Source organism: Cynara cardunculus, unplaced genomic scaffold, assembly GCF_001531365.2.
Source record: "Cynara cardunculus var. scolymus isolate 2C unplaced genomic scaffold, CcrdV1 Un_Scaffold_2510, whole genome shotgun sequence".
NCBI lineage: Eukaryota > Viridiplantae > Streptophyta > Magnoliopsida > Asterales > Asteraceae > Cynara > Cynara cardunculus.
This window is the reverse complement of record NW_020201118.1, coordinates 46,930-72,762: the sequence shown is the minus strand read 5'-3', so window position 1 is coordinate 72,762 and position 25,833 is coordinate 46,930. Positions and strand designations below refer to the sequence as shown.

The following is a 25,833-nucleotide window of genomic DNA, read 5'->3' as shown; positions in this document are numbered from 1 at the left end:
TTCTCAAAATCACATAAAACCATATTATAACATCGACTGAGATAAAGAATAAAATGAAATATTAAAATCACGATGTATCTCGCTGCATTGCGCGAATACGCTTCTAGTATGTATATAATACAAACATACACGTATATTTTGTACAACACCAAGCAACTTTTTAAATATGCAAAGTTACATTGTAAGAAAAAAAAATATACTTTACATTGTTTTCAAGTGAACTATTTTGTGAAACCTTTTTCGAACACTTTTGCAAATCTTAATAAAACTCATTTAGGTTACAAATAATTAATTATAAGTTACAAAAAAAATACAAATTTCAACACACAAAAAATAATTACAATTTGCATAGGTCGTTGCATGATAACATAATAGAATAAAAAGAAGTTTCACCTCATAAACGCAGTTGCAAAAAGCATAAAGGAGGACTTTTTACATCTTTATCTTCTTTAGGATAGAGAATGTTGTTGATGTGAGTTCAAACCCAAAAAAGCACTCGGACATTTAAACAAACAGTTTGTGTTCATGTGTAGGAAAAAATATAACAACCGAGAGAAAAGGCATAAAGATATAGAATTACCATTCTCGACAAAATTTCACCATACTAATCTTTCATTATGAAGTATTCCTGGTTGAACTTGGATGCGTGTGAATGTTTACAAAAACATAACCGGTTGTCTTGATAGTAATTATGTCAAAACTAAATGTAGAGGAAGAGATTAATCTAACGCTATCGCCCACCAAAAGTGGTTCAAGATCGGTTATTTATTTTGGATCAGGCGGAATACAAAACAACAGGTTCGAACGCTGATGAAATCGAAATCCAAATCCAAATCCAAATCCGTTATTCCCACTACAATCACAAATGCCCATAACAAGAAAGATACGAAATCGAAATTCAGACTTGTTTAGGATTTTTGAAGTCAGTAATCCAGATTTGTGTAGGGTTTGAAGTCAAAATCTACATCTGTTTAGGGTTTCTATAAGTTTGTGGTGTTTTATGTATAACAAATCTCAAGAATGAATTTGTTTAATTTTGTGGATGCTCTAAATATCAACGTCCATTTGTGTACAAGAAAAGAGTTATTGTGTACACATTTCAGCTGGTAATATCGATACAAACAATATGGTTTTGTCGACACAATGAACAGTTGCACGGCTACAAACAAACTTTCATCAAAAATAAAATACCAATACTCGCCTTGATGTTCATCCCTCGTGCGATTCCATTTATCTTACGATGTGTATTCGAGTTTCTCTGTGAAGTGAAGCACTTGAACTTCAAAACCATCATGAAGAACCTGAAGAAAAGAGTAACCAATCTTCACCACAACCTCATGTGTAAACATTCTCAAATTGCTTGGGTACACCGACAAGACTAGGGTTTTAATTTGACGTGGGTCGTGTCTTTATCTCTTTGATTCTTGTTCCATCTATTTTGATAATGTCTTGTCCAAGACAACAAGTTTTTGTGCGGTCATGTCCCACGTATCAAATCCAAACAGATGACCAAAAGGTATCTCCAATTGTCACATTTTAGCTCTACTTATATGTTCTTTCAGATCCTCCATTTTATGGGTCCCATCTTGATTCCTAACATGAAAAGGTACTTGCTAGTTGAGTAAGAAACTTACAGGAGTTAAGGAGAAAATGAAAGTTAACCACCAATATGTATCATTGGTCGATTTGGTGTCTTTGCAATGTCCAACATTCCAGCATGCGATGCTTTTTTTCTTTTGACCTGAAATGGGCAGTAACGACTTAGAATTGATCGTACGCCAATGACACAGAAAAATCCGCGTCTGAAGGATACAGAAAAACAACGCATTTGTTTAAAAACCATCAATTTATAATAGTTTTTAGAGATTGTGCATGAGAGACGATGGAACATACCGCCGCCCCAATAATTTGGCGTAGCTCGTTATCATCAGCACCTGCCCGAATAGGATCCCTCAAGCTAACCTGGAAATATGGTAGAAATAAATTGTATAAAAGCTAATGCAAGATTTTACAAATAGTAAAGTTTAAATCCCAAAAAAACAAACAATTCATGGATCAGCAAAATCACAAAATCTATATTGAACACCATTTGTTTCTTATAGTTTAAAACACGGCAAAGTGCATCAAAATGCAACAAAGTTAATTGGGTTCCTATTTAGTGCAACGACAATATTTTTTTCTCATTTGCAACAAAGATTCAATTTTTCTTATTTTATACCCATTTTGAACTGTAACCAGCTGATAGATACCCGCTTATGAAAGGTTTATGGAAGGGTTAAGGCGAAGTGGACGGTAACCTTGTCATTCAAGTCATCAAATGTTACAAGATCAAAAAGTTGCCGGTAAAAATGGTTAAAAATTAGGAAATTTTGAAACTTTGTTACATGGAAAAAACTTCTTTGTTACACCAACTAAGAACCAAAGCAAACTTCATAGCATTTTATTGAAACATGAGAATTGAAGCTAATATACCTCTGATGGGCCAAAGAGGCAAACTTTTAGGTTCCCATCAGCTAGAAGTCGCAATCTGTTGCAACCACTGCAAAAGTGTTCGGTCATTGACGTGATAAAGGAAACTGTTCCCCGATGCCCATCTATGGTGAAATTCTTGGCAGTCTCTGATGGGTGATCCTGAATTCTTTTAAGCCCTGTATAACGTTTACCCTGTTTTGGAAATAATCAGTGACGGAAATTATATGAAACAGCAACAACAAAAATTGTGGGATCATCTGCAAGTGTTCTACCTTACCACTATGTCCAACATCTCAGCATAGGATACAAGTTTCTTGACATTCCAAACATTACCATCGAAGGGCATAAACTCAATAAAACGTACATTAATTGGTTTATCCTTTGTCAACTCTACGAAATCACAAATTTCATCATCATTGAATCCACGCATCACAACGCAGTTCACCTGATACAAAAAGGGGGAGAAGAGAACATTAGACATGCATATTCAACGAAGAACATTAAAGATGCATATCAACAAAGAATAGTAAGCCAGGGGTATTCATGGAAACAGCCGCTCTACCCTTTAGGGGTACTAGACAAGGGCAGATATAGGCATAGGCTAGGGAACCCGCTCTATTGTCCTGTCGCAATGGATGAAAATTTGGGGGTCTTGAGGGTGCACCCGCTTTAATTTCATGTGTGCTCCCTTAAGCTAACAAAAAGTGGATGATAGTCTACTAGTAGTGTCATTGCATGTGATATTACAGGCTGCAAAGTTTGAATATCTTCGGCACTTTTTTAATTTTTTGGTAACAGCAACAGCAAAAAAAAGAAGGAAAAACCCACTTGGTGCTGCAAAAACCACTTATATGTCATTTCTAATTAAACTATACTTTTATAAGTTATAACTAATTTTTGTTTTATTCTATTTATATTCTGTTAATTATTTGTGCCCCACTCAGCCATTTTTCTGGATCCACCTCTAGAGGGTAAAGCCAAAGGTCAATCTGCGGACATCTTACCCTCCCAGACTCCACCTCTGGCTGTGACAAACTGGGTTTGTTTGGTTTAGTTTTTTCAACAATGAACAGGGAGCAAATTATGAGTTTAATAGTATAATCCATAGGCAAAACCATCAGGAAGTAATAAGGAGAAACAAGATCTCCTAAAGGAAGATGCATACCTTAACAGGGTTGTATCCGAGGTCTACTGCTGCATAAATTGACTCCATTACCCTTTCGTGCCCTTTACGCCTTGTCATGAATTCAAATTTTGCAGGAACGAGTGTATCCAAGCTGATATTAAGCAAATTAAGTCCACTAGCTTTCAAATTTGGAAGCTTTCTTGCTAGAGCAAGCCCGTTTGTAGTCATGGCAAGAGTATTTAGTCCTTTCAAGCTAGAAAGCTTTGAGCAGATCTCTGCAATATCCTTCCGAATGCTAGGTTCCCCACCAGTCAACCTAATTTTATTCACTCCAGAGCTTACAAATAAATTCGCTAAACGTACAATCTCGTTTTGTGACATAACCAAGGGGCCCGGGGTCAAGTCCACACCTTCGGCTGGCATACAATATTGGCAACGTAAATTGCAGCGTTCTGTTAAGGATATTCTTAAGTAAGTATGCAGTCTTCCGAATGAATCGACCAACATATTGGAAACAGGATCGTCTTTAACTGCATCTTCTGGGATCTTTTCGGGCATAGTGGCGTACATTTTTGACAATGAATCTTCTATGTGATTACTAGTCGGAAGTTGGCCATGATCGATTCCGAGTTGGAAGTAGGATTTCAGTTTAGAGTTAACCTGTTCGTCAAAGGTAAAAGAGTCAATTGTCGTTCGTTGGAAAGAATCTTGAAATTTATATCACAGGCAAAAGGTAAAGATTATCAGCGCAATGCAAGAAGTAAAAGAAAATTTCAATTGTTTTTTGTTCTTCACTTGTTTAGGGGCTAATTCTCCATGGGGTCGTTCGGTTAAATGACTTTTTTATGGGGGTTTTTGATTCATGACCTTATGAGGTTTGAATTGCCCCAGCTTAATACAACAATGCCACTTGGATACACAAGAACGCCTAGAAACCTATAAGAAGGTCATGGATATAAAAAACACTTGTCGGCAGGTCATTTAGCTAAACAACCCATTCTCCTGGGTCCTTCGGGTAAATGACCATAAATGGATCTTCGGGTGAAGAGCATGACCTAAATTTTTTTAGCTCAATGACCTACATTTGACTAGCCCCTTCTATACAGCCTACCTCTGTTCAAAACAGCATGGGCGGTAAAAACTTAGAAATACTCTAGAGGATTAGATTTTTAAATTCAGTTTTTGAGAAGGTCATTCAGCTAAGTAGCCCTCAGTAAGAGGATGAAATGAGAAAGGGGTAAAAAAGGCATAAAGATGGGACCTTTCAAAAGAAATAACTTCCCAATTGCAGCCATAATTGAGATGGAAAAAATCAGTAACAGAGCATGATTATTGATCTTTTATATACCAGATAATTCTCAAAAACCAGAAATTTCACCCATGAAACATTTGAAAAGCATTCTACAAATTGCTTGGACACCAAACACAGCCTCAGAAATTCCCAGAACTACACCAATTCAGGCAATTTTTGAACCATGCCTATGAATCTTTTGCCAATTTACCAATTCTTAAACCCATAACTCGATAGGTTTTGTATTGAGTGCAATACAACAGAAGTACAACTCTTCCCATGAAGAAATTATTACTCCAGAAAAGGATTTAATGACCACTAAATCAATCTAGGGACCCTTTGAAACTTAAACATTGAGAACAAGGATGCTCCCCAATTCCGGTGTGCAATTCCCACTGAACTACCATTAATTGGATATAAATTCAGGAAGTTAACGTCGTTTCCTTCTTTAATCAGGGACAGAGGATGAAATCCTTGATCTGAAGGGAATGATCTACGCCATTGATAAACAATCCTCCACTGACACTAGTATACTAGGTTATAATCAGCAACCAAAACAAAATTCAAGAAGAAAAAACGAACACGAAATTCATGGAGAAAGAGCAGAGTAAAAGGGTAAAAACAAACCGAATTGAATCTTCTGAAACCGAGATGCCAGTCAGAACCACGGGATAAATAGGGGCGCATGCTGAATTGATGATGAAAGTGAGGGTTAAATTATGAACCCTAGATTTATGGCGATGGGAAGAAGTCAAAGAAGAAGAGATAAAAGAATTTGGGTTTCCATGTATCTGCGGTTATGAAGGTATAAAAAAGAGCAAGGGAGCTGGCTAGCGCCCGAAAGGACACCTGCCTATTTTGGAGTAAAAGATTTTGACTTGGGTATGCTTTCGCCATCATCTAGAGACGAAGAATCAAAGCTTTTTACAGGTGGACAACCCTTAGATACGTCTTTTGCATCCGATTCCAGATATGGATATATATATATATATATATCAATATCTTGTATACATCTTTTTATGTATATATATACACAATTGGGATCCAGTGTCTTTCGTGAAATCTTAGAACAATTCTTAACTTTTGGATTAGATTTACAATCTGAACATTCATAATCACAAAATTGTCATGAAACTTCTCAATAATCATAAAATTACCAACTTCAGACCATTAGATCATTAGTTTATAAAGTTGATCAATAAACATAAATTGGTCTTACGAGTCTCACGGAAAGCCATTTGTCTCACGTGAACCCAACCCTATATATACATACACTAAAATAGACTTGTGATCATGTTTTAACAAGATTTTATTGAGATGATTGAATTTTCACAGCAAAACACTGTTTATGATGTTTTTGTTGTGAATGTCCGGTATTTTTTGTACCTTAACAATATTTTGTTGTCAAGATTCAGTGTTATTTTGGAAACTGTTTATGATGTTTTTGTTGTGAATGTTCGATATTTTTCGTACCTTAACAATATTTTGCTGTCAAAATTCAGTGTTATTTTGAATGTCTTTTGAAAACAGGTTGATGACATATATACTACATACAAGTTAGGTTAGAGTAAGGGGCTTATCAAGTCACATTACTTTACCGGATGAATATGATAAGGACCAATAATCTTACCTGGTAAGAGCGAAACAATGACCAAGAGTCTTACCTGGTAAGTATAGGCAACGACTCTTACCACAGTAAGCATTTACCAGGTAAATTGTTGCATACGATGTTGTTTTGATGGACTAAATCCTTACCCGGTAAATAAATAATAGCGTTAAATTTTACCGGTAAGCACTTACCGGGTAAGTGTTTGGTAAACGGCCCCTAAGATGACTTTTGTAGGAGAAGATTGAGAACAAATTTTTCATCATCCTTTGATCATATTTAGGGGTGTTTGGGATTGCTTATTTGAACCAACTTATGTTATTCTACAAAGGTACTTATCAACTTATTATAAGTAAGAAGGGTTTAACTTCTTCAAAAACTCCTTRTTACCGGTTTGGCACCGGTATAAATTGTTTATCCAAACACTTAAAAGTGTTTATTACCAGTGTCACACCGGAATAAGTCAATAAGTTGTTTTTATAAGCAATCCCAAACACCCCTTAATTATTTTTGTTTACTTATTTTTTTCCGGCTATAATTAAAACTTTAACAAATTCATAAATGCAAATGTGATGAAGATATTAAAAGTCCATGAAAACGATTAAAAGTAAAGACAAGTGTAAAAATTAGGGGAGTGCTAATGGCACCCCATTTCATGTCAGAATCAGGTCATTCAAGCATTGGGAATGTAAAAAGCATGTATTGATGTTGATGTGTGTGAGGAAGAAATTCATGGATAGGGGTGCATTAAGCAATGCATAGGGGTGCATTTAGCCCACCCCAAAAATTAAGATGATTGAAGGTAGATAAAGATTTATGTTTTCATGTGAGATGGTAATTGAAAATCAGGGTTTTTTAACGGTTAGAGAAAATCGACGCATGTAAAAGGCTTAAAATGGTTCTCACTATTATCACCAGAACTCTTGTTTTAACATGATCTCAAGTCACGTACATACATACATATTTTTCTTACTAGAAGGATGCTTGTGTAATACAGCAAGATACATCTTCATTTTAATGTTTCGTTTTACTTTTTGTTTCTGTTGATATAATACGGTTTATGTGGTTTTGAGAAAGATAAAGTTTTAACTTTTGAATAAAAATAAATTTGAAGACATCATAAAATTTTGAAAAAACATGTCAATGTTAATATCAAATTAACTATTTAAAGATATTCGTTTTTTTGTACAATTTCTTTAATTCAATTTTTTATTATAATTTAACTAGAAGGGTACTCGCGCAATGCAGCAAGATATATCTTGATTTTAATATTTTATTTTATTCTTTATCTCAGTCGATATTATAGTATGGTCTTATGTGATTTTGAAAAAACGATGATATATTTCATTTTTGAATAAAATATAAATTTGACGGCATCATAAAAATTTAACAAAAAATATATCGATATTAATATCAAATTAACTATTTAAAATTTCTATTTTTTGTGTAATTTTTAAGTTCAAATTTTTATTATAATTTAATTTAGGTTCAATAACGAAGTAATTTATATTTAGTTTAATAATATAATTTTCTTATAAAGATAATAATTAATTATTCTGTTAGAACGCGATAATTATCCTAATTATATTTTAGATTTTTTATATTTTAAAATGAGATATTTATCCTCTATTTGATTATGTTTATTTGTAGTTAGTTATACGAATGTAAACATGAAGCTTTAATAAGTTGTATTTAAGCATAATTTACTTGTAATCTTGAATTTTAAGTAATATGCATCAATATGTAGTACTTCATGCATAAAAAATAGTTTGTAAGAGTTTTTGTCAAATGTTTTATAATATAGTATAGATTTGCATCAAATAGTGAATTAATTTATTTTTGGCTTAATAATCATTTTTTTATAAAGATAATGATTTTGTTAGAACTTAATGATTATCCTAATTATATTTTAGATTTTTTATATTTAAAGTGAGATGTTTATCCAATATTTGATTATGTTTATCTGCAGTTAGTTACACGAATTTATACATGGGGCTTTAATAAGTTGTACATATGCACAATTTACTTGTAATTCTGAAATTTAAGTAATATCCATCAATAAACAGTACTTAATGCACAAAGAATTGTTTTTAATGATTTTTGTCAAATGTTCTATAATATAGTATAGATACTATAAAGGAAAATTTTCATTAGAATAAACTAATTTTGAAAATCTTTAGTTTAAGGTTTAAGACAAACTTTTCAGATGTATTCAGTTGGTAACCAGTTATCTTAACATGATGTGACAAAAAAAAAATTAAAGCTTATGTTGATATTAAAAAATATCTTGTCATCAATAATTAACAAAAACAAAATAAAACACATAGAACTTAAAACGATGACTCAAAAATCAAAACCGCACTTCCTCTCTTTCCCCTCCTGGCTCCCACCTCGTCGTTTCTCCTCTCGTTGCCTTCTCCAGCATGGTCTTCGCCTCTTGCCTCTCGTCGTCTCTAGTCCTTCAGTTCTCATGAGCTACTTTTCTCGGCTTCTCCAATCTCCCCTGAACAACACCCTTTTTGCCTCATTCATATTTGTTACACTGTTAAATTGCCAAATAACAGTAGTTAACATTTACTAAACACTTACCCGGTAGGTGTTTACCGAACAATTTTCCTCACTGTACGAACATAGGAAGACCCAAGAATCTTACCTGGTAAGAGCAATGTAAGGATAGAGAGTCTTACCCGGTAAGTAAGGGTGACGATTTTTACCCGGGTAAGCACTTACCATATATATTGTTGCACACGATACCATTTTGATATACTACAATCTTACCTAGAAAATAAATTATAGTGTGGATTCCAAACGGTAAGCGTTTATCGGGTAAGCATTTAGGTAAACAACCCCTAAAGTTTTATGTGGTGTAGATGTGATCGGGATTAAGGTTTGTTATTTATGTATCGATAGATTAGAATTTGAAAAAAAAATGGGAATTAAGCTTTTAAACGGAGAGTTAGTTGGAATGGAATTTGAATTTGTCATTTGATTATTTAATCCGTATTGAAACCTAATTGGGGTTTCCATGACGTCTTTGGTTACTCGTTTTATAGGTTTGTAATTGAATGGTCAAATCATCAAATATATATAGAGAGAGAGGAGATTGGTTATTATACAATTCTTAATATTTGTGCAACCAATACAACCCAATTTCAACCGTCCATTTCATTTGATTAATATGTGATTTCATAGAAGTTTTGATTGTTTCCTAATATAAAGTATTGATCATAATTAATGAATCATATTCATCTTACATAAATATTCAAATCATAATAAATGAACTCTCATCATTTCCATAAATATCTCAATTTATTGGGTTGCATTGGTTGTACAAATGCAATGGGTTGTATTTGAAACAACCAATACAAATGCAATCCATTGCATTTGTACAACCAATACAACCCAATAAATTGAGATATTTATGGAAATAATTAGAGTTTATTTATTATGATTTAAATATTTATGGAAGATGAATATGATTCATTAATTATGATCAATACTTTATATTATGAAACAATTAAAACTTCTATAAAATCACATATTTATCAAATTAAATGGACGGTTGAGATTAGGTTGTATTGGTTGTGCAAATGTAAATGGATGTATAATAACCCACCTCAATCGTCCATTTAATTTGATAAATATGTGATTTCATAGAAGTTTTAATTGTTTTCTAATATAAAGTATTGATCATAATTAATGAACTCTATTCATCTTTCATAAATATTCAAATCATAATAAATGAATTCTCATTATTTCCATAAATATCTCAATTTATTGGATAGTATTTATTGTACAGATGCGATGAGTTGCATTTGAAACGATATATATATATATATATATATATATATATATATATATATATATATATATATATGGTGAATGATGTGGCATAATGTGGTTTAAGAGTTTTTCAAATTGTTTGATTGTGGTTTAAGTTGGTTGTCTCGTATTGATGAAGAGAAGAATGTTTGACAAATATTAATGATTATATAAAAGGAAAAGATAAATGAATTGAAATGTGAAATGATTTGGTTAGGTCAGATGTAAATTTTAAACACCATTCTTTTCCAAAAATAATATTTGTTTAAAAATATATAGTTGACTCATTTCGGCTTAATCGATTTTTAAAAAAAAATTGGTATATAGGATGAGATAAAAAAAAATTAAAAATCTTGGATTGTGATTTAAGTTGGTTGTCCCATAAAAATAATGATGACTTTTTTACTAAAAATTTTATTATTTAAAATTATGATGACTTTTTTACTCCATCAAAACAACACAAACCATAAAAATAAATTATGATAAGCCTTTTTCACTCCATCAAAAACAACACAAAGCCTTTTTCGCATATGGTTTGATGTTTATAACGGTTTTCATCCATGCTTTTTAAAATATGTTTTTTGGTCCTTGTGATTTCCATTTTCGTCCCTCAATCTAACTCTATTAGAAACAGTCGTTAAAGATCCAAAAAGTGTTTTCGAGAAATTACATATTTAGTCATTGTGGTATATGAAGTTTTAAATATTTATCCTCATATTTCATTTATTGATAAGTAAACGATATCTTATTTTTTTTATTGATTTACTTTATTTTTTTAAAATTACTATCGAATAAGTTCAATATGATTTGAGGACAAAAAAAATTAGTTTTATTTTATATCAATTGGTTGTTTTTTATTCTACTAAATGTATTTTACTTTCACTATTCCATATTTTCATTTAAACTTTATTTTTATTAATTAATCTAATTTGTTTAATATTTAATTTAATAAAAAAAAACACATACATATACACTATATGTGTGTATATATATATTATTAAATATAATAAATAAATAAAAATAATAAATAAAATTTAAAGATAAATATGTGGAACTCCATATACCACAAGGGCTAAGGGCTTGTTCGGTTGTGGTTTAATGGACTGTATAGCCTATATGGCTTCGCTCAACCATAAATAGTTATTCGATTGTGGCTTATTCGTTCAACTGATGACTTAATCGGTCAGCTAAATACCATTACTCCTTTACACTCAGCCATGTAATTTTCCCTTTATTTCCTTAATTACCAATGCAATAAAAAACCCTATTTTACAAAAACTCCACTTCACGCTTCGATTCACATTAGAGACTTGTTGAAGACTTGCCACCATCGCATTGCAGGTTCCTTCCTGTTGGAGACTTGTTGAAGACTCCATCACATGTTCCTTTCCATCTCCACCATCACAGGTTTCTTCCCATATCCACCATTATAGGTTCCTTCTTGTGGAGATATAAGATGATTCGAAGCTGGTCGGGGGTGCCATGGATGTTGTTCAGACTGTCGTCGATGGAGAAGGGAAGGTGGAATTAGGTAGCAGCGGAGCGGGAGGGGAAGTGGTGAATAAGAAGCGAAGGGAGGGGAAGTGGTGAAGAAAAAGCGAGGGGGAGGGGGAGGCAAAGTGGCTGCCTAAGGCTCAGGCGAAACATCCTCCTGCTAAGAAGAACAAAGAAGAGGGGGAGGACGATTTCACTTTGATGTTTGTATTTTTTTTTTTTAATTTAGACAAAAATAAAGACTGAGGTAAAATGACGATTTCTGACATTCAGACTGTTTATTCAGCACAATAATCGAACAACAGTTTATCTGTTAATATACAGACAACTGTATCAATACAGACAACTATATCCATACAAGTCTTAACAGAAAATAAACCGAACAGCCCCTAAATATACAATTTCTCGAAAACACTTTTTGGACTTTTACCAATATTTCTAACATAATTGGATGGAGAGAATAAACTTCAAAATTAAGAATAAACCACACTAGAGGGTGTTTGTGATTGTTTATTTGAAACAATTTATATTTTTCTATAAAAGTATTTATCAACTTATTATAAGTCAAAAAAATTTAATTTATTTAACAACTTTTATTACACTAGTATAAGTTATTTATTCAAGCATTTAAAAATGCTTATTACCGATGTCATATTAAAATAAGACAATAAATTATTTTTATAAATAACCTCAAACATCTCCTAAAACTGAAATGAATATTCATAAATTTAAAAAATATAAATTTTTAAACATATTTTCAAACTTCTGCAATAGAATTTGACAGCGTAATACAAAAATATCCGCAAGTCAAAAGGGTCGTTGGATTAATTGGGGACATTAAAACGTGGAAATCCGACTGTCACTCAGATCATACCCAATAATTGAGCTACAGAGAAACATGGGGAAGAAGGCCGTGCTCATCGGATGCAACTACGCCGGAACAAAGGCTGAGCTCCGGGGATGCATCAACGATGTCAAGAGAATGTACCGTTGTCTCATCGATCGTTTTGGATTCTCCGAGGATGATATCAATGTCCTCATCGATTCCGATGATTCCTATACCCAACCTAACGGTCGTAACATCCGGAAAGCTCTCGCCGATCTTGTCAGATCGGCCGAACCTGGAGACTTCCTCTTCGTTCATTACAGTGGCCACGGCACTCGTCTTCCCGCTGAGAGCGGTGACGATGACGATACCGGATATGATGAGTGTATCGTCCCCTGCGACATGAATCTAATCACCGGTATGGTACTTACTTTGATTCATGGATTTTCTTGTTGCTTTTCATATTGAATATGATGTTTTAATTTAGTGAATCATATCTTTAAACAGCTGAATTTTGGAATTCTGTTAAAAGATCTACTGTTTGACTTCAAGCTCTAACAAATGGTTAAAAGCTCTTCGCGATTATATATTGATGTGTCGATTTTAGGCATTCAAATTTATCGTTCATCCATCATTGACTCTCAAACCATTATTTGGATTGAAGTACTTACGTCATTACAATGATAGATCATTTTTTTCTAGAGCAGCTGCGTAGGATCTGCTTGCTCTAACGCGATCTTGCTGTCACAATTCATGCCTATAGATCTTGCATAAGAAAATGTTTCATCTCCTGGATTACCGTCATTTTTGCAATCACAAAAACTTGCTTACCCTTTAGCATCAATGCATCATCAGATCTGCATAAATTCACTAACAGTGTGTATGATCTAGTAAACAATATCCAGTCCTGTTAGAGGGAATTGGATTATGATGGCCTCTCCCTCTGTTGGAGCATACCCATAATTGGGAGGGATTGTTTACGTATTTGTGTTTGAATCTAAGATTATGAACAGTCTATTGGATAAAGTTTGATCTTGATACTCAAGGCTTCTTGGCTTAACGATGACCAGCAGGAGGTCTTTGGGTCTGCTTTATGACATTTTGGTCACAATAGAGTTCCTGATCTGTTGCTCCAAGACAAGCTATTGCATTTAATTAAGAAAGTCGAATAAAACGAATCAAATTTAGCTCATATCGAATGCGTCAACTATGCTTTAAAATTCTTTTTGAATGTAGCTTTGTTTTTAGATGAGGAGGAATGTAGGCAACCATAAGGGTGGTGCCTGATTGGTTTGAGCTTGGCTCTAAAGGTTAAAAATACCAAGAGGTCACAGGTTCAAATTGAATGAGGGATAAAAATCCCCTTCTGGCCACGGAGGTTCAAATGCAGTGACTTCGGGCTATCTGCAAAGCAGATGGTCGCCCTAAGATTAATCGACTCGCATAGCGGGTTGGATATCCAGGTTAATCAATAAAAAAAACTATAGGCAATATAATTCAAATTTTCAAATAACTAGGAGGGTTTTTTCCTTCTCTACTAGCCAAGTACTATTGCTTGCTACAAATATGTTATTTACTTTCATGCTTCTTCCAACCATATGCTTGAATAAATATATTCACCAATGTCATAGTTATATATTCAGAGTCCTATTGGTTACATCATTTCCCTCCAATTTTAGTCAAATAAACTAACATAGACATGGGGGCAGAAGACTTTGATGGATAAAAATTGTTACTCCATCTTAGCCCTTTAATGATGATTTATGTTAAGTAATTTGATTGAGACCAAAAGAAATTGATAGGATTGATAGGATTATTTGTTCGAATGCGAAAGTAGGGTGACCTGTTTATCCATTTTTTAATATGAGGTAAGTTCATACGAGAATGGTACCTATTTAAGAAAATAAGAGAATGAACAAATTACGTATAAAATCACTTGTGATTTTTACATTAACGGCCAAAAAAGTGTGCGCACGACCCTATGGCTGCATGGCAAGGTCGCATGAACACACGTGATTTTGTACGTAATGTTAGTGTAAAATCACATGTGATTCGGCTATTCTCTTATTTTCTTAAATAGGTATCATTCTCGTATGAACCCGACTCTTTTTGATATATATTGAACTTTTGTAAGTTTGATGAAGCTAAAATGCATCACATATGCAAATGTCAATATCTCTATCTATGGATGCAATCTCTCAATTTTTTACATAGGAGTTCCCTTACAAAAATGCCATCAACAGCTATGTCATTTGTTGTACCATAACATTTTCTGTTTTGGTTCATTTCATCCTAATGTACCTTAATAAAGAAATATCCAAACAGTAGCTTTCTTGTTTGGTTGCAATAGGGTAATTTGGATAAATAAACCTTAAATGAATTTTCAAATTAGAAGCAATACGTTCTCATCTTTTTTTAGCTCAATGGTTTTCATCTTACCTGCCTCTAGTTGCTCTGACTTCGGTATTGTATTTGTGTGGGTGATAAATACAGATGACGACTTCAGGGAGATTGTTGATCAAGTTCCTCAAGGCTGCAGAATAACTATTGTATCAGATTCATGCCACAGTGGTGGACTAATTGATGAAGCTAAAGAACAGATTGGTGAGAGCTGCAAAAATGATACCGAAGAACAAGAAGAAGAGAGTAGTGGATCCGGTTTTGGATTTAGAAGTTTCTTGCATAAGTCTGCTGAGAATGCATTGGAATCCCGGGGAATCCGACTCCCTTCTGCATTACGCCATCGACGTCACGATCAAGAAGAAGAAGAAGTTGATGAAGAAACCTATGAAGGAGATCTTCATGTTAAGAACAAATCCTTGCCTCTTTCGACCTTTCTCGACATACTCAAACAAAAAACCGGCAAAGAAAATATAGACGTTGGAAACGTCAGGCCGGCGTTGTTTGATATATTTGGTGAAGATTCCAGTCCAAAGGTGAAGAAATTCATGAATGTCCTCTTAAGCAAACTCCAAGGCAGCAATGATGGATCCGGTGGCAGTGGCGGTTTTTTCGGAATGGTTGGGGGGCTGGCTCAGGAATTCCTAAAGCAAAAGCTGGAAGACGACTCGGACTATGGAAAACCGGCAATGGAAACATCAGTTGGAAGCAAGGAAGATGCATATGCCGGATCAAAGAAAAGGGAGATGCCGGAAAACGGCATTTTGATCAGCGGCTGCCAGACACACGAAACGTCAGCCGATGCCACCCCATCTGGCAAACCGCAGGAAGCTTATGGGGCTCTTAGCAACGCGATTCAAACAATCATTGAAGAATCGGGTGGCGAAGTTAGTAATCGCGATCTCGTGTCCAAGGCTCGGCAGTTGCTGAAGAAGCAGGGGTTCACTCAAAAGCCTGGTCTCTATTGCGATGATAACCATGTCGAGGCCTCTTTCGTGTGCTAAGCGTTGGTTCTACTTGTGGATCTGTCATCTATGATACTTGTAAGATCTGTAAGTACGCGTTCGGTGTGAGAGTGAAGGTTTTGAAAAATAAACGTGGACTGAAATTTGTGGATTTGAATTATGTTTTGTGTTTTTTTTTTTACGTAAACAGAGTTGTGATGTATATCAGACGACACATTTTGTTCCGTTGCTTAAAGAATTTAATGCCTTGTTGATGGGTTTTCTTGGTAGTTAATATGGAGCATTTTATTTAAATTATATAAAAGACAAATAATTATCATTTTGATGTTTTGGAGAAAGATAAAACATAACAAACTACAGTTGTATATTGATGGATTCCGATAGGTCTAGTTAAAACCAGGTCAATATATTATAAAAGAGCTCGTAATGAGGCTAGAAAAGTTATTTACAAGATTACTCGAATATATTTATGGTATTAGGAATACCTGGTTTTAGGGTGCTTTGGTTCACCTTGTTTGGTTTCAATGGGTATTGTTTTATTTCTAAGCTTTTTTTTTTTTATTAATCTGGATATCCAACCTGCTATTCGAGCAGACTAATCTTACCACATGTTTTACAGATGGGTCAGAATCATCGCATTTGAACCTTCGTGATCATGAGAAGATTTTATTCTTGCGTGAAAAAACTTTTATTGCTCTTCTGTTAGTATCTTTTATTTCTTTAATAACTTCGCGCAATGCGGTGCGGAGCCGTGAATTTTAACGATTTTGAAGTTTCATTGGTTTTTATTAGAGAAGGTTTAACGATGATATAAATTACACTTGGTATTTACATATTAATACAATTTGAATAATAAGAGTTATGGTTCCAATAACAGTTTATCGATGAAAAAATTTGTATGACAGTTTAAAATTCAATATACTTAAAATCCAACATATTTAAACGACTCCACAATGTGTTCAATTTACACCAAGAGCAAAGAATCAAGAAAGCGAGACCGAGAGTTCTAGAGCAATTAAATGAGAGATGAATGAGAGGACTTTTAATAACTCATGGTGAATATCAATTTGAATCTCACGTTGGGGGATGGAGAGAAGACATAGAGGTATAAGAAGATGAATGCATGAGTAAAAGATGTCAAAAGTATCTTGAGAATATGAAGAAAAAAAAGTAATAATATGCATTAATAATTTGTACTATATGTTATTTTAACGTAGATTAAGAGATTTTAAAACTAAATAGTACTACTCTGATACGCAGCCTACCGGCCATGACATTCGCCATACAGCGATCATGATACTCGCCTCCTGAAAAGAGTGGTTACGATGACTACACCGGATATGACAAGTGTATTGTCTCCCGCAACTTCAACTATCACCGGTATGCTATTTTCTTCGATTCAAGGATTGCTTTTGCTGTTGATTTAGAATTTGACAGTAAATTACATCTGAATTAAAGAATTAGGAATTTCTTATGCGTGATTTAACGGTTCGGTTTCAAGTTCCACTGATGGTTCAAAGCTCTTCGCAATTGTCTAAATTTTAGGATGGATTCCTTTGGGAAATCACCCTAGTTTTAGAGGTAATTGTAAATTTTTGTCATTCAAATTTATTGTGCCTCCATCATTCACCCTAAAATGATCTATACATAAGTGAAAGCATCTTTGGATATGAACTTCACATGTTGTATATTCGGTAATATTCCTCAAGTATCCTGATGAAATCAATCACCGCTTCCAGCATTTAAGCCATAGTTCTTAACATTAAGAACTGGAAAATAACACATAACTGGTTTTATAGATGTTCATAAATAAGTGTAGCACTATTATTGTCATTTGCTCATCATGGCTACATGGACATTCACAGAAGTTCTTCAAACTTTTGCTATGAGCAGCACCAATCCTTAGACCCACATAGGTGAAGTTCCTTTTTACAAATAAATGGATATTTCATCAATAGTATATAACTCACCTTCAGAAAATCACTCACTAATTAACAAGCATAAACTAGTGACCAAGTTGATGATCAACAACTTGTTTTTACCACATTGAACCTCTTACTTAGATACTAGCTAGTCTAGATAAATGTTCGGTTCTCGCTGCTGCCTGCTCTATCAAATGGGCCTCAAACCCCTTTTCTGAGTGGTTCTAAAGACCATGTCTTTTGGAAGTCCTTTTGTAAATGGATTTGCCAAATTGTTACACAACTAGTGTGACAGTGTACATCACTTAGAAGAAGAGGATTGCATTTCGCTACATCTAATGGAGAGTACGAATTTTGCTTACCCGATAAAAGAAACTACTCTGGTTGTTTACACTTTCCAAATATGGAAATAAAGTGGATAACCAAAACATTTGACCTGATTCGAAAGTTATGCTAGGCTGAGCCAGTAGACTAGTCCCAAGTCGCATGTAAGGCAGCATACAACCTTAATTTTGTATCACTAAATTCAATAGTACAAAGGAAATAGGTTGCTCAAGTACCGACAAATCTTTAGATCGTTTTCATGGAAATTCAACGAAGTTGGATGACCAGTATACAAAAATCTTGTGCTTTCTGTTGGAGTCCAACACGGCTAGACTTGGACCATTTCTCCTATAGATGTTGGAACCTCCCCTTCTTCCTAAAGAGCTCTTCTGGAGAGTAATCTGATGAGGTTCCAGATATTCTCACACTTTTTATCTGGCCAAATGCAATGTTGAAGGAATTTAGGTTCCTTAGTTGTTCTTGAGCAAAAGAATGCGTTCATGTCGGCAATAGCTTCCAGGCTATCTGCCTATTAATTGCAATACTGAAATTAACAATCATGGGGTGCAGGCTTATGAAAACCCAAGAAGGTTTTTGTGAATCTTTCTGGTAGTTCATCTGGCAATTGCAGTGAGATCTATGATCTATTCTTGCATTTTATTGTTTCATGAGTTGACATTGGTCGAACATGATAATTTTCTCACCAAAGGAAGAAAATTAAAATACAACGACGAACAATAAATGAACTATTTGAACGAATATTTTATGATCCCTATGTCATACAAACAAACAATGAACATAATAGAAATAACCTAGAAGAAGTCCCACTTAGAAAAGAGAGATAACTAACATGGACCAGAAAAATAAAACTAAAAAGTCGCCTTCAGGTTGCAGTAGAAGTCCACGGCGATGTACCTATACCAAGCTTACCAGGCTCGCACCCATACTAGCGATCAACTGGGCATGCTGTCGAGTCATTTCCATTTGCAACTGAAGCCTCTGGAGCTGCATTTGTGCATCAAGAACGCTATCCCCTTCACATTCATCACAATCCACACAACCCAAATGTGTGCAGTAATCACATGATTCACAGTAGTACGCCCAACGATCCTTTTGGACTGCCCCATGACAAACATCACAGGAGAACTCCTCTTCACCTTTCTTCGGACATGAGTAAAATAGTTTAAGCACATGCTCATGATCGTTTCGTTCAACTGTTTCAGGCAAGGATACACATTGGACGTGTAGATCAAATGTACAAACAGAACAGTGATAGGTGAAACCTGTACCATCACTAAAGCATGCATTACAAGTAAATTCACTATTTTTGTCGTTGTGAGGCGTTAACGAGAGGAGAGTTAGAGGGTGTTCTGGGTGTGACTTGTGTCGAATCTCTTTTTCCAAATGAAAGCATGATTCATGAAGATGAAAGTCGCACTTTGGTTCAACACATGAATACCCCTTTCCAATTAGGTTTTCTTCACATCCTGAACAAGCAACCTCATCCTCTTTATCCTGTAAGTTGACCATAAACAAATTGTGGGGGTGACTGAAATGCATGATTCCTTTATCGCTCACTTGGTTTTGACCAGATTCAACATGACTCTCTAGTTGATTATTAGGAGAAGCAGCAGGAACGGAAATAGAAGCAATCTTTTGAGCCATGTTAGAATTTTGAGTAGTAGTAATTGGATTTTCATTTTTGGTAGGAATAGGGACAGAAGCCACATCTTGCACCAATGAAGGATATTGGATTTGAGTTACTGGATTCTGAAAACTAGTGGGAATGGAAACGGAAGGTCCATTTTGAGGCATTGATGGGTATTGAGTACCTGTATTAGAATTCTGAGAACTAATGGGAATTGTAACAGAAGGTCCAGTTTGAGCCATGGAAGAATATTGGGCACCAGCAACCGGATTCTGAGAACTAATGGGAATAGATACAGAAGGCCTATTAGGAGGCATTGAAGGATATTGAGTACCTGTGATAGAATTCTGAGAACTAATTGGAACAGAAACAGAAGGTCCAGTCTGAGCCATGGAAAAATATTGGGCACCAGCAATTGAATTCTGAGAACTAGTGGGTACGGAAACGGAAGGTCCATCTTGGACCCTGGATGGATCTTGCGCAGTCGTAATTGAATTCTGACAATCTGGTGGAATGGAAACATAAGCAAGATCTTGACCTGTGGAATAATATTGCTCACTGGTAATGGGGTTAGGAAAGGGAACAGAATGAGCACTTGGAGCCATATAAGGATTGTGCGCAGCGGTAGGTGGATTTGAAAGACTATAGGAAACAGAAACAAAGGGGGAATTGTGAGCCATGTTAATACTTTGTCCATTCCAACCTGGTATAGCTAGTTCTTGGTCAGGATCATAATAACTTGTGGGGTACTGATGAGCTGTCTGGAAACTGGGAACACGAGAAATGGAAAAAGCACATTGAACATGAAGGTCAAATTCACAATCTGCGCAGGAATAGGAGAACCCGGTTCCAATACTTTGACAGGAATTGCAGTAGAAGGAATTGGAGGGGTAAGTTGGATAAGGAACCAAAGTGAGGGGATGAAGAGGGTGTGATGGGTGTTGCAGAGACCGGGTTGCCCGGTAGCATTGCTCATGTAGGAAGAAGTTGCATTGCCAGCAAACATATACGATGCCGGTACCGGAAGAGTTGCAGCCAGAGCACGAGACTTCTACACCTTCAGGCATTTGGTGCATGATCAGGTTGTGCGAGTGGCAGAAATGCTTGTACCCCTGATCCATTTCTCTCTCTCCGTGAATGTCTTTGGAGGTGCACTGTGAATTGTGAAAGAAACTATATGAAGATAGGTAAACAGAAATTAAGGTGCAAGTAGTAGCCTTGGAATTGGTCAGATTGTGCCAATTTTTTCCACCTAAAGATTCTTCTTGTCTAGAAGTTGACTTTGTAAATTGTAATCTAAGGAGTTCTTCTTTGGTGGTTGATCACGACCAATATTATGAAAGTAAACTGATGAAACAAACAATAGGACTGGGTCAAACGCTCTCATCTCTGTATACCGTATTTTTATATTTCATACTGATTTGATTGGGATGAAAAATATAAGAGAATCATATTAGAAAAAAAAAATATTATGTAGTAGTGACGAATATAAATTTCGTTTAATTTTACAAACCCATCTTGCGTAGAAGATAAATAATGCGCATGTTATTGTTAAATTACATATATAAACACATGTGTATGCATCATTGTATTTATAATAAGCATATATATCGTGACACGTATAATATTATTAGCTATAAAATGCATTTTAGAAGTAAATATGATATGATATGATATTAATTTATGTGTTATAAGTTGCATCATGGTATTAAAACAAATAAATCCTGAAAGGGCTTTGTGGATGAAGGGTAAAATTGACATAGGTGCCTAAGTTGGAGGGTTAAATAGTAAAGGTTTGAGTTTTAGTAAGAAATGGTAAAAAAGATCCATATGGGCTCGTTTGGTTTGAAGGAATAAAATGGATTTGGAAGGATTTGCATTTCAAATCCATTTCAATCCCATGTTTGGTTTGTTGGATTGTCCGGATTTGAAATCGGTTTCATAATGTGTTGGGTTAGTAAAATTTAGGTATGAAGACTGACACTAGGTGGCAGGTAATTTCCGTTTTCGAAGGATATGAGGTCCTTCAGTAATTGACGTTAATTCTAATGTTATTTATTCATCAATCATCTCTCATGAATGCACAAGAATGGTAAAACCGAACAACATTGATTTATTTTTGTGTTTTGATAGGTTCGGAAGAGTTTGGAGTGAAAAAGGGATAAAAACAAGTATTTTTTACAGCTTTGCGAGGCTATGGTGTTTCGAGCACATCTCACTTGTTGGAACTTGGATTTAAGTGATTCAAGATGATCTGGAAAGCCAACAAACGGCCATACAACTTTGAAGTTTTGAGTTTCTGCAGATTCGGGCTGCATCTAAGCCGAAATTGACGTTGAAGGCAAAAACGTGTTGCCTGACAGTAAATGGAAACAAGTACAAGTCATTAACATATCATGGTGGATCATAGGATTTTCAAATCTTTTATATGCTTAAAATTATTTTCATTGAGGGTGGACTAGGGGTGGTTTGGGATTGCTTATTTAGGATGTTTATCAACTTATTTCAGTCATGTACTGCTGATAAGTTATTTTTAGTGTTTGGATGAAAAAAAAAGAAAATTGTTTATACCGATGTAATAAGTAATTTTTGATGAGTTACCTTCATGACTTGTCAAAATCGACTTTTGACAGATTACCCTTTTAACCCTGTTAATACCCTTTCTCTATACCCTAACAGACGAGAACCAAAGCAGCCTGTTACCCTTTCTCTATACCCTAACAGAGACGAGAACCACAGCAGCCTGACCACATCAGATACGAGAACTTCTTCCGACCGCCTCTGAAATCTCATCCGTCTCATTGTCGCCGGCAATCTCGATCCTGCTGGTTTCGTTCTCATAACGTATTTTGAGTGGGCCTTGGGTTCTAAATAGCCATTGGGTTTTAATTCTTTTTATCTGGAAAGAATTGTGGTGGATCATCTATGTTGTGAGTGGAAAAAAAAAGGGAGGAGATGCTCTTTCTAAAAACACAGCTGCTGCTGGAGGGATTCGATGGAGAAATAGAGGGGGCTGTTTGGGATTAAAAGCATCGATCAAGGAGGCTGTTTGAAGGAGAATTTGGACCCTCATGTGGCATTCGGGCACCAATCACACACCATTTTGGGGTCTGTTTTATTGCACAGAATCCACGGCTAGAAAAAGGAGGGCTACAGATTTTCTGGATCTGATTGGGGCTCGAAATCCACAGGTACAAAGAAAAGCTTGATTTATTTGGGCTTCTATTGGTAGCAGAAAAGGCTGTAATTTTGGGCTCGACTGGTTTGCCAAGTTCACGGTTCATGATCCAGTGATGGCCAAAAACCGTTCTCTAGCTTCAACAGTGTCGGTCCATAGCCGGTCCCGGTTAAAAAGGTTGAGCTTGGTTAAGATGAAGTGTAACCAGTCATGGTGAGCCGGTCCTGTCCCAACCGGTTCCGACCATTAAAAAAAATTATTTTTTTTAAATATATATTTTTAATATGTTATAAAATTTACAATTATGTCATTCAAATACACTTTAAAAATGTGTTTTATTATAATTAAAATTACATTGTCTTTCAAAAATACATTATAAAATTATCTGAAAATACATTTTTTCATCAATATTCATCAGTATCAATCTTCATCGGTATCTCATGTCGGATTAATTTGAAGAGTTTCAGTCTATTGAATTCTTCTAATAACCTATTGGTCATCAATATTGAGTTCCTCATCATCGTTATATTTGAGTAAGTGTTGTCGGTATCGGTAGTTGGTGGCGTGCTTAGTCTCGTGGGGATTTCATTTTCTTCCAAATTTCCTTCCACTGTTTCAATCTCCACCTCTAACGATGTCGTATGTTGAATTCTATCAACGCTATCTAAGTAATCCTTCAAAAAGATGCAACACTCCACGGACTCTAGGATTAGTGTTGTCCGACGTATCGAGATGATCCTGCCACTATGAGAAAAAGCGGACTCCGAAGCTACGACTAGCTTGGATTGTTAGTATATCACGTGTTATGCATGCCAAAACCGGGAATCGAGGTTGCTTTTGTTTCCAAAAATTCAATAGATCATTTTTTTCAAAATCTTCGACATCATTTGGAAGGCATGCAACCATAAAGTTAGTATGCACATACATATTTAGTTCATCGAAATCGTTATCAAATTGACTTTTTTTACTTAATTCATTTAAAAACTTCGTTCATTAAATTAGTCATGAACTCTTTCCGACTTTGTCGATGACCACTAAAAGAACTAGAACCCACAAATCCACGACTTGAAGAGCTTTGTTGTTGGTTTCTTTCTCTATAAAAATGTTTATAATGATTAAATAAATCTTGAAAATTACGATTAAACAAACGTTTTTGTTCTATTGAAAAAGAATTATTCGTAGCCATATCTAAACCAAAAGGCCACACATACTTGTGTAATTAAAACTTCAACACTGACAACATTTAAATGTAGGTTTAACGTCACAGCACAAAGAAAAACAAATGGGATGCTCATAAAACATTTTAGCAATTTCTTTTTCATTTAACTCATCAACCTTCCCCAATCGTGATGGTCTTCGTATTGGGCAATCTTATTTGGCAAAATATATAATTGGTTTAAAAGTAAATGGCTTGTTGGATAATAAATACCGGATAAAAATGTTGTCGCATTTTTAAAATTCAATGTGCCGTTATGCATATATAAGAAACCGGCAATCTGTATGGTGTTCTCCATACATCACACGTTAAAGAAATGTTGTTAGGCAAAAGAGCAAACATTTGTTGCATTTCACCTCGACACATTTTCCACATTTTAGTTTCATCACGTCTAAGGGTTCGACGACTTACTGACTTGTATCTTGGTTGTAGTGTTTTTTGGATCAACTTCGTAACGTGAGGGTTGTCAAAATGTCCGAAAGGCAACCCGACTTGAATGATACATTGTGTTGTCATTTGTCGGTTCAACACGACATCATATGACCATATTTGACCTTGAGTGTCAAGTGTCGGTTGACTTGAATCACCCTCGACCTCAACCCCGAGCACGTTTTTTCTGTGTGCCGCCTAAAGTAGAATTGTCTTCCGTCGTAAGGAGAGCTTGACACATTTTGCATTGTGTCTTTCTTTTTCCGTTCGTGAGGATCACCAAGTTGTATAAATTCCAAATCTTGGACTTTCGTTCGTGTTCGGTGAGAACTTAGACAACTTGTTCGTTTGATGCATCATGTTGTTCCTCGGCCATTTTGTAAGATAAAGAGAGAAAGAAATAAGAATTGTGAAGTGAAAACGAGAAATGAATACGAGTAGAAGTCACAAAATATAGCGAGAAACCGAAAATTGTAAACGTTTTTTTTTTGCGTTTTTTGCGAATTGAGAAGTTGGATATGTAAATTCATCCAACCAAGACACTTATATATAGTGTTTAAAAGGCAAAATATACAAAAAACATAAACAACTAGATTTTTTTAAAATTAACGGCTAGCTTTTTGAAAAATCGAGTCGGACCCATAGCCGGTCCCACAACCGGTCCCGAGCCAATCCCTCGAAACACTTCAAAACAGTTACCGGTCCTATAATAGGTCCTTTACCGGTCCTCAGGTGGTCTTGGACCGGACCGGGCCAGTTTGGCCATCACCATTCATGATGAAGGTTTGAGGTAATCTTTTTTTATTAAAAAAACACATTACGTTTGTTAACTTTAGTTGGTTTTAATACAAGTTTCAAGTTGTTTAATTGTTCGTTTTGCTTAGAATTTCATTCAAGAACTTCAAGTAGTGTTCTATTTTTAGAGACAAGAAAGGTACTCGCGCAATGCAGCATGATAAATCTCAATTTTAATATTTAGTTTTTCTTATTTATTTCTATCATATAATACGATTTTATGTTGTTTTAAAAAGTGAAAATGTATTTATTTTTAAATGAAATATAAATTTAAAGATAACATAAAATTTTGAAAAATAAATAAATCAATATTAATATT

At 34.9% G+C, this 25,833-nt stretch overlaps 3 protein-coding genes and 1 long non-coding RNA gene across 4 annotated transcripts; 2 read left to right on the top strand and 2 right to left on the bottom strand.

Annotated features, from left to right (window-relative positions):
• Nucleotides 1–1,028: 1,028 nt before the first annotated feature.
• On the bottom strand, nt 1,029–5,690 carry LOC112503092 (GTP 3',8-cyclase, mitochondrial). The gene is made up of 7 exons (XM_025107163.1): nt 5,517–5,690; nt 3,638–4,258; nt 2,750–2,917; nt 2,473–2,664; nt 1,894–1,962; nt 1,635–1,741; nt 1,029–1,301 (listed from the first exon to the last, which is right to left on the bottom strand). Exons 1-6 carry the CDS (start codon nt 5,574–5,576, stop codon nt 1,658–1,660), a joined length of 1,194 nt encoding a protein of 397 aa, XP_024962931.1. The 5' UTR covers nt 5,577–5,690; the 3' UTR covers nt 1,029–1,301; nt 1,635–1,657.
• Nucleotides 5,691–12,671: 6,981 nt separating this feature from the next.
• LOC112503090 (metacaspase-4-like) lies at nt 12,672–16,272 on the top strand. Its single transcript, XM_025107161.1, has 2 exons — nt 12,672–13,055; nt 15,131–16,272. The coding sequence occupies exons 1-2, from the start codon at nt 12,710–12,712 to the stop codon at nt 16,039–16,041; spliced, it is 1,257 nt and encodes a 418-aa protein (XP_024962929.1). The 5' UTR covers nt 12,672–12,709; the 3' UTR covers nt 16,042–16,272.
• A 993-nt stretch (nt 16,273–17,265) lies between these two features.
• LOC112503098 lies at nt 17,266–22,377 on the top strand. The gene is made up of 3 exons (XR_003067853.1): nt 17,266–17,382; nt 17,461–17,583; nt 22,030–22,377. It is a non-coding gene; the product is annotated as an uncharacterized LOC112503098 (long non-coding RNA).
• On the bottom strand, nt 18,975–21,034 carry LOC112503097. The gene has a single exon (XM_025107170.1). It carries the CDS (start codon nt 21,015–21,017, stop codon nt 19,164–19,166), a length of 1,854 nt encoding a protein of 617 aa, XP_024962938.1. The 5' UTR covers nt 21,018–21,034; the 3' UTR covers nt 18,975–19,163.
• Nucleotides 22,378–25,833: the final 3,456 nt, after the last annotated feature.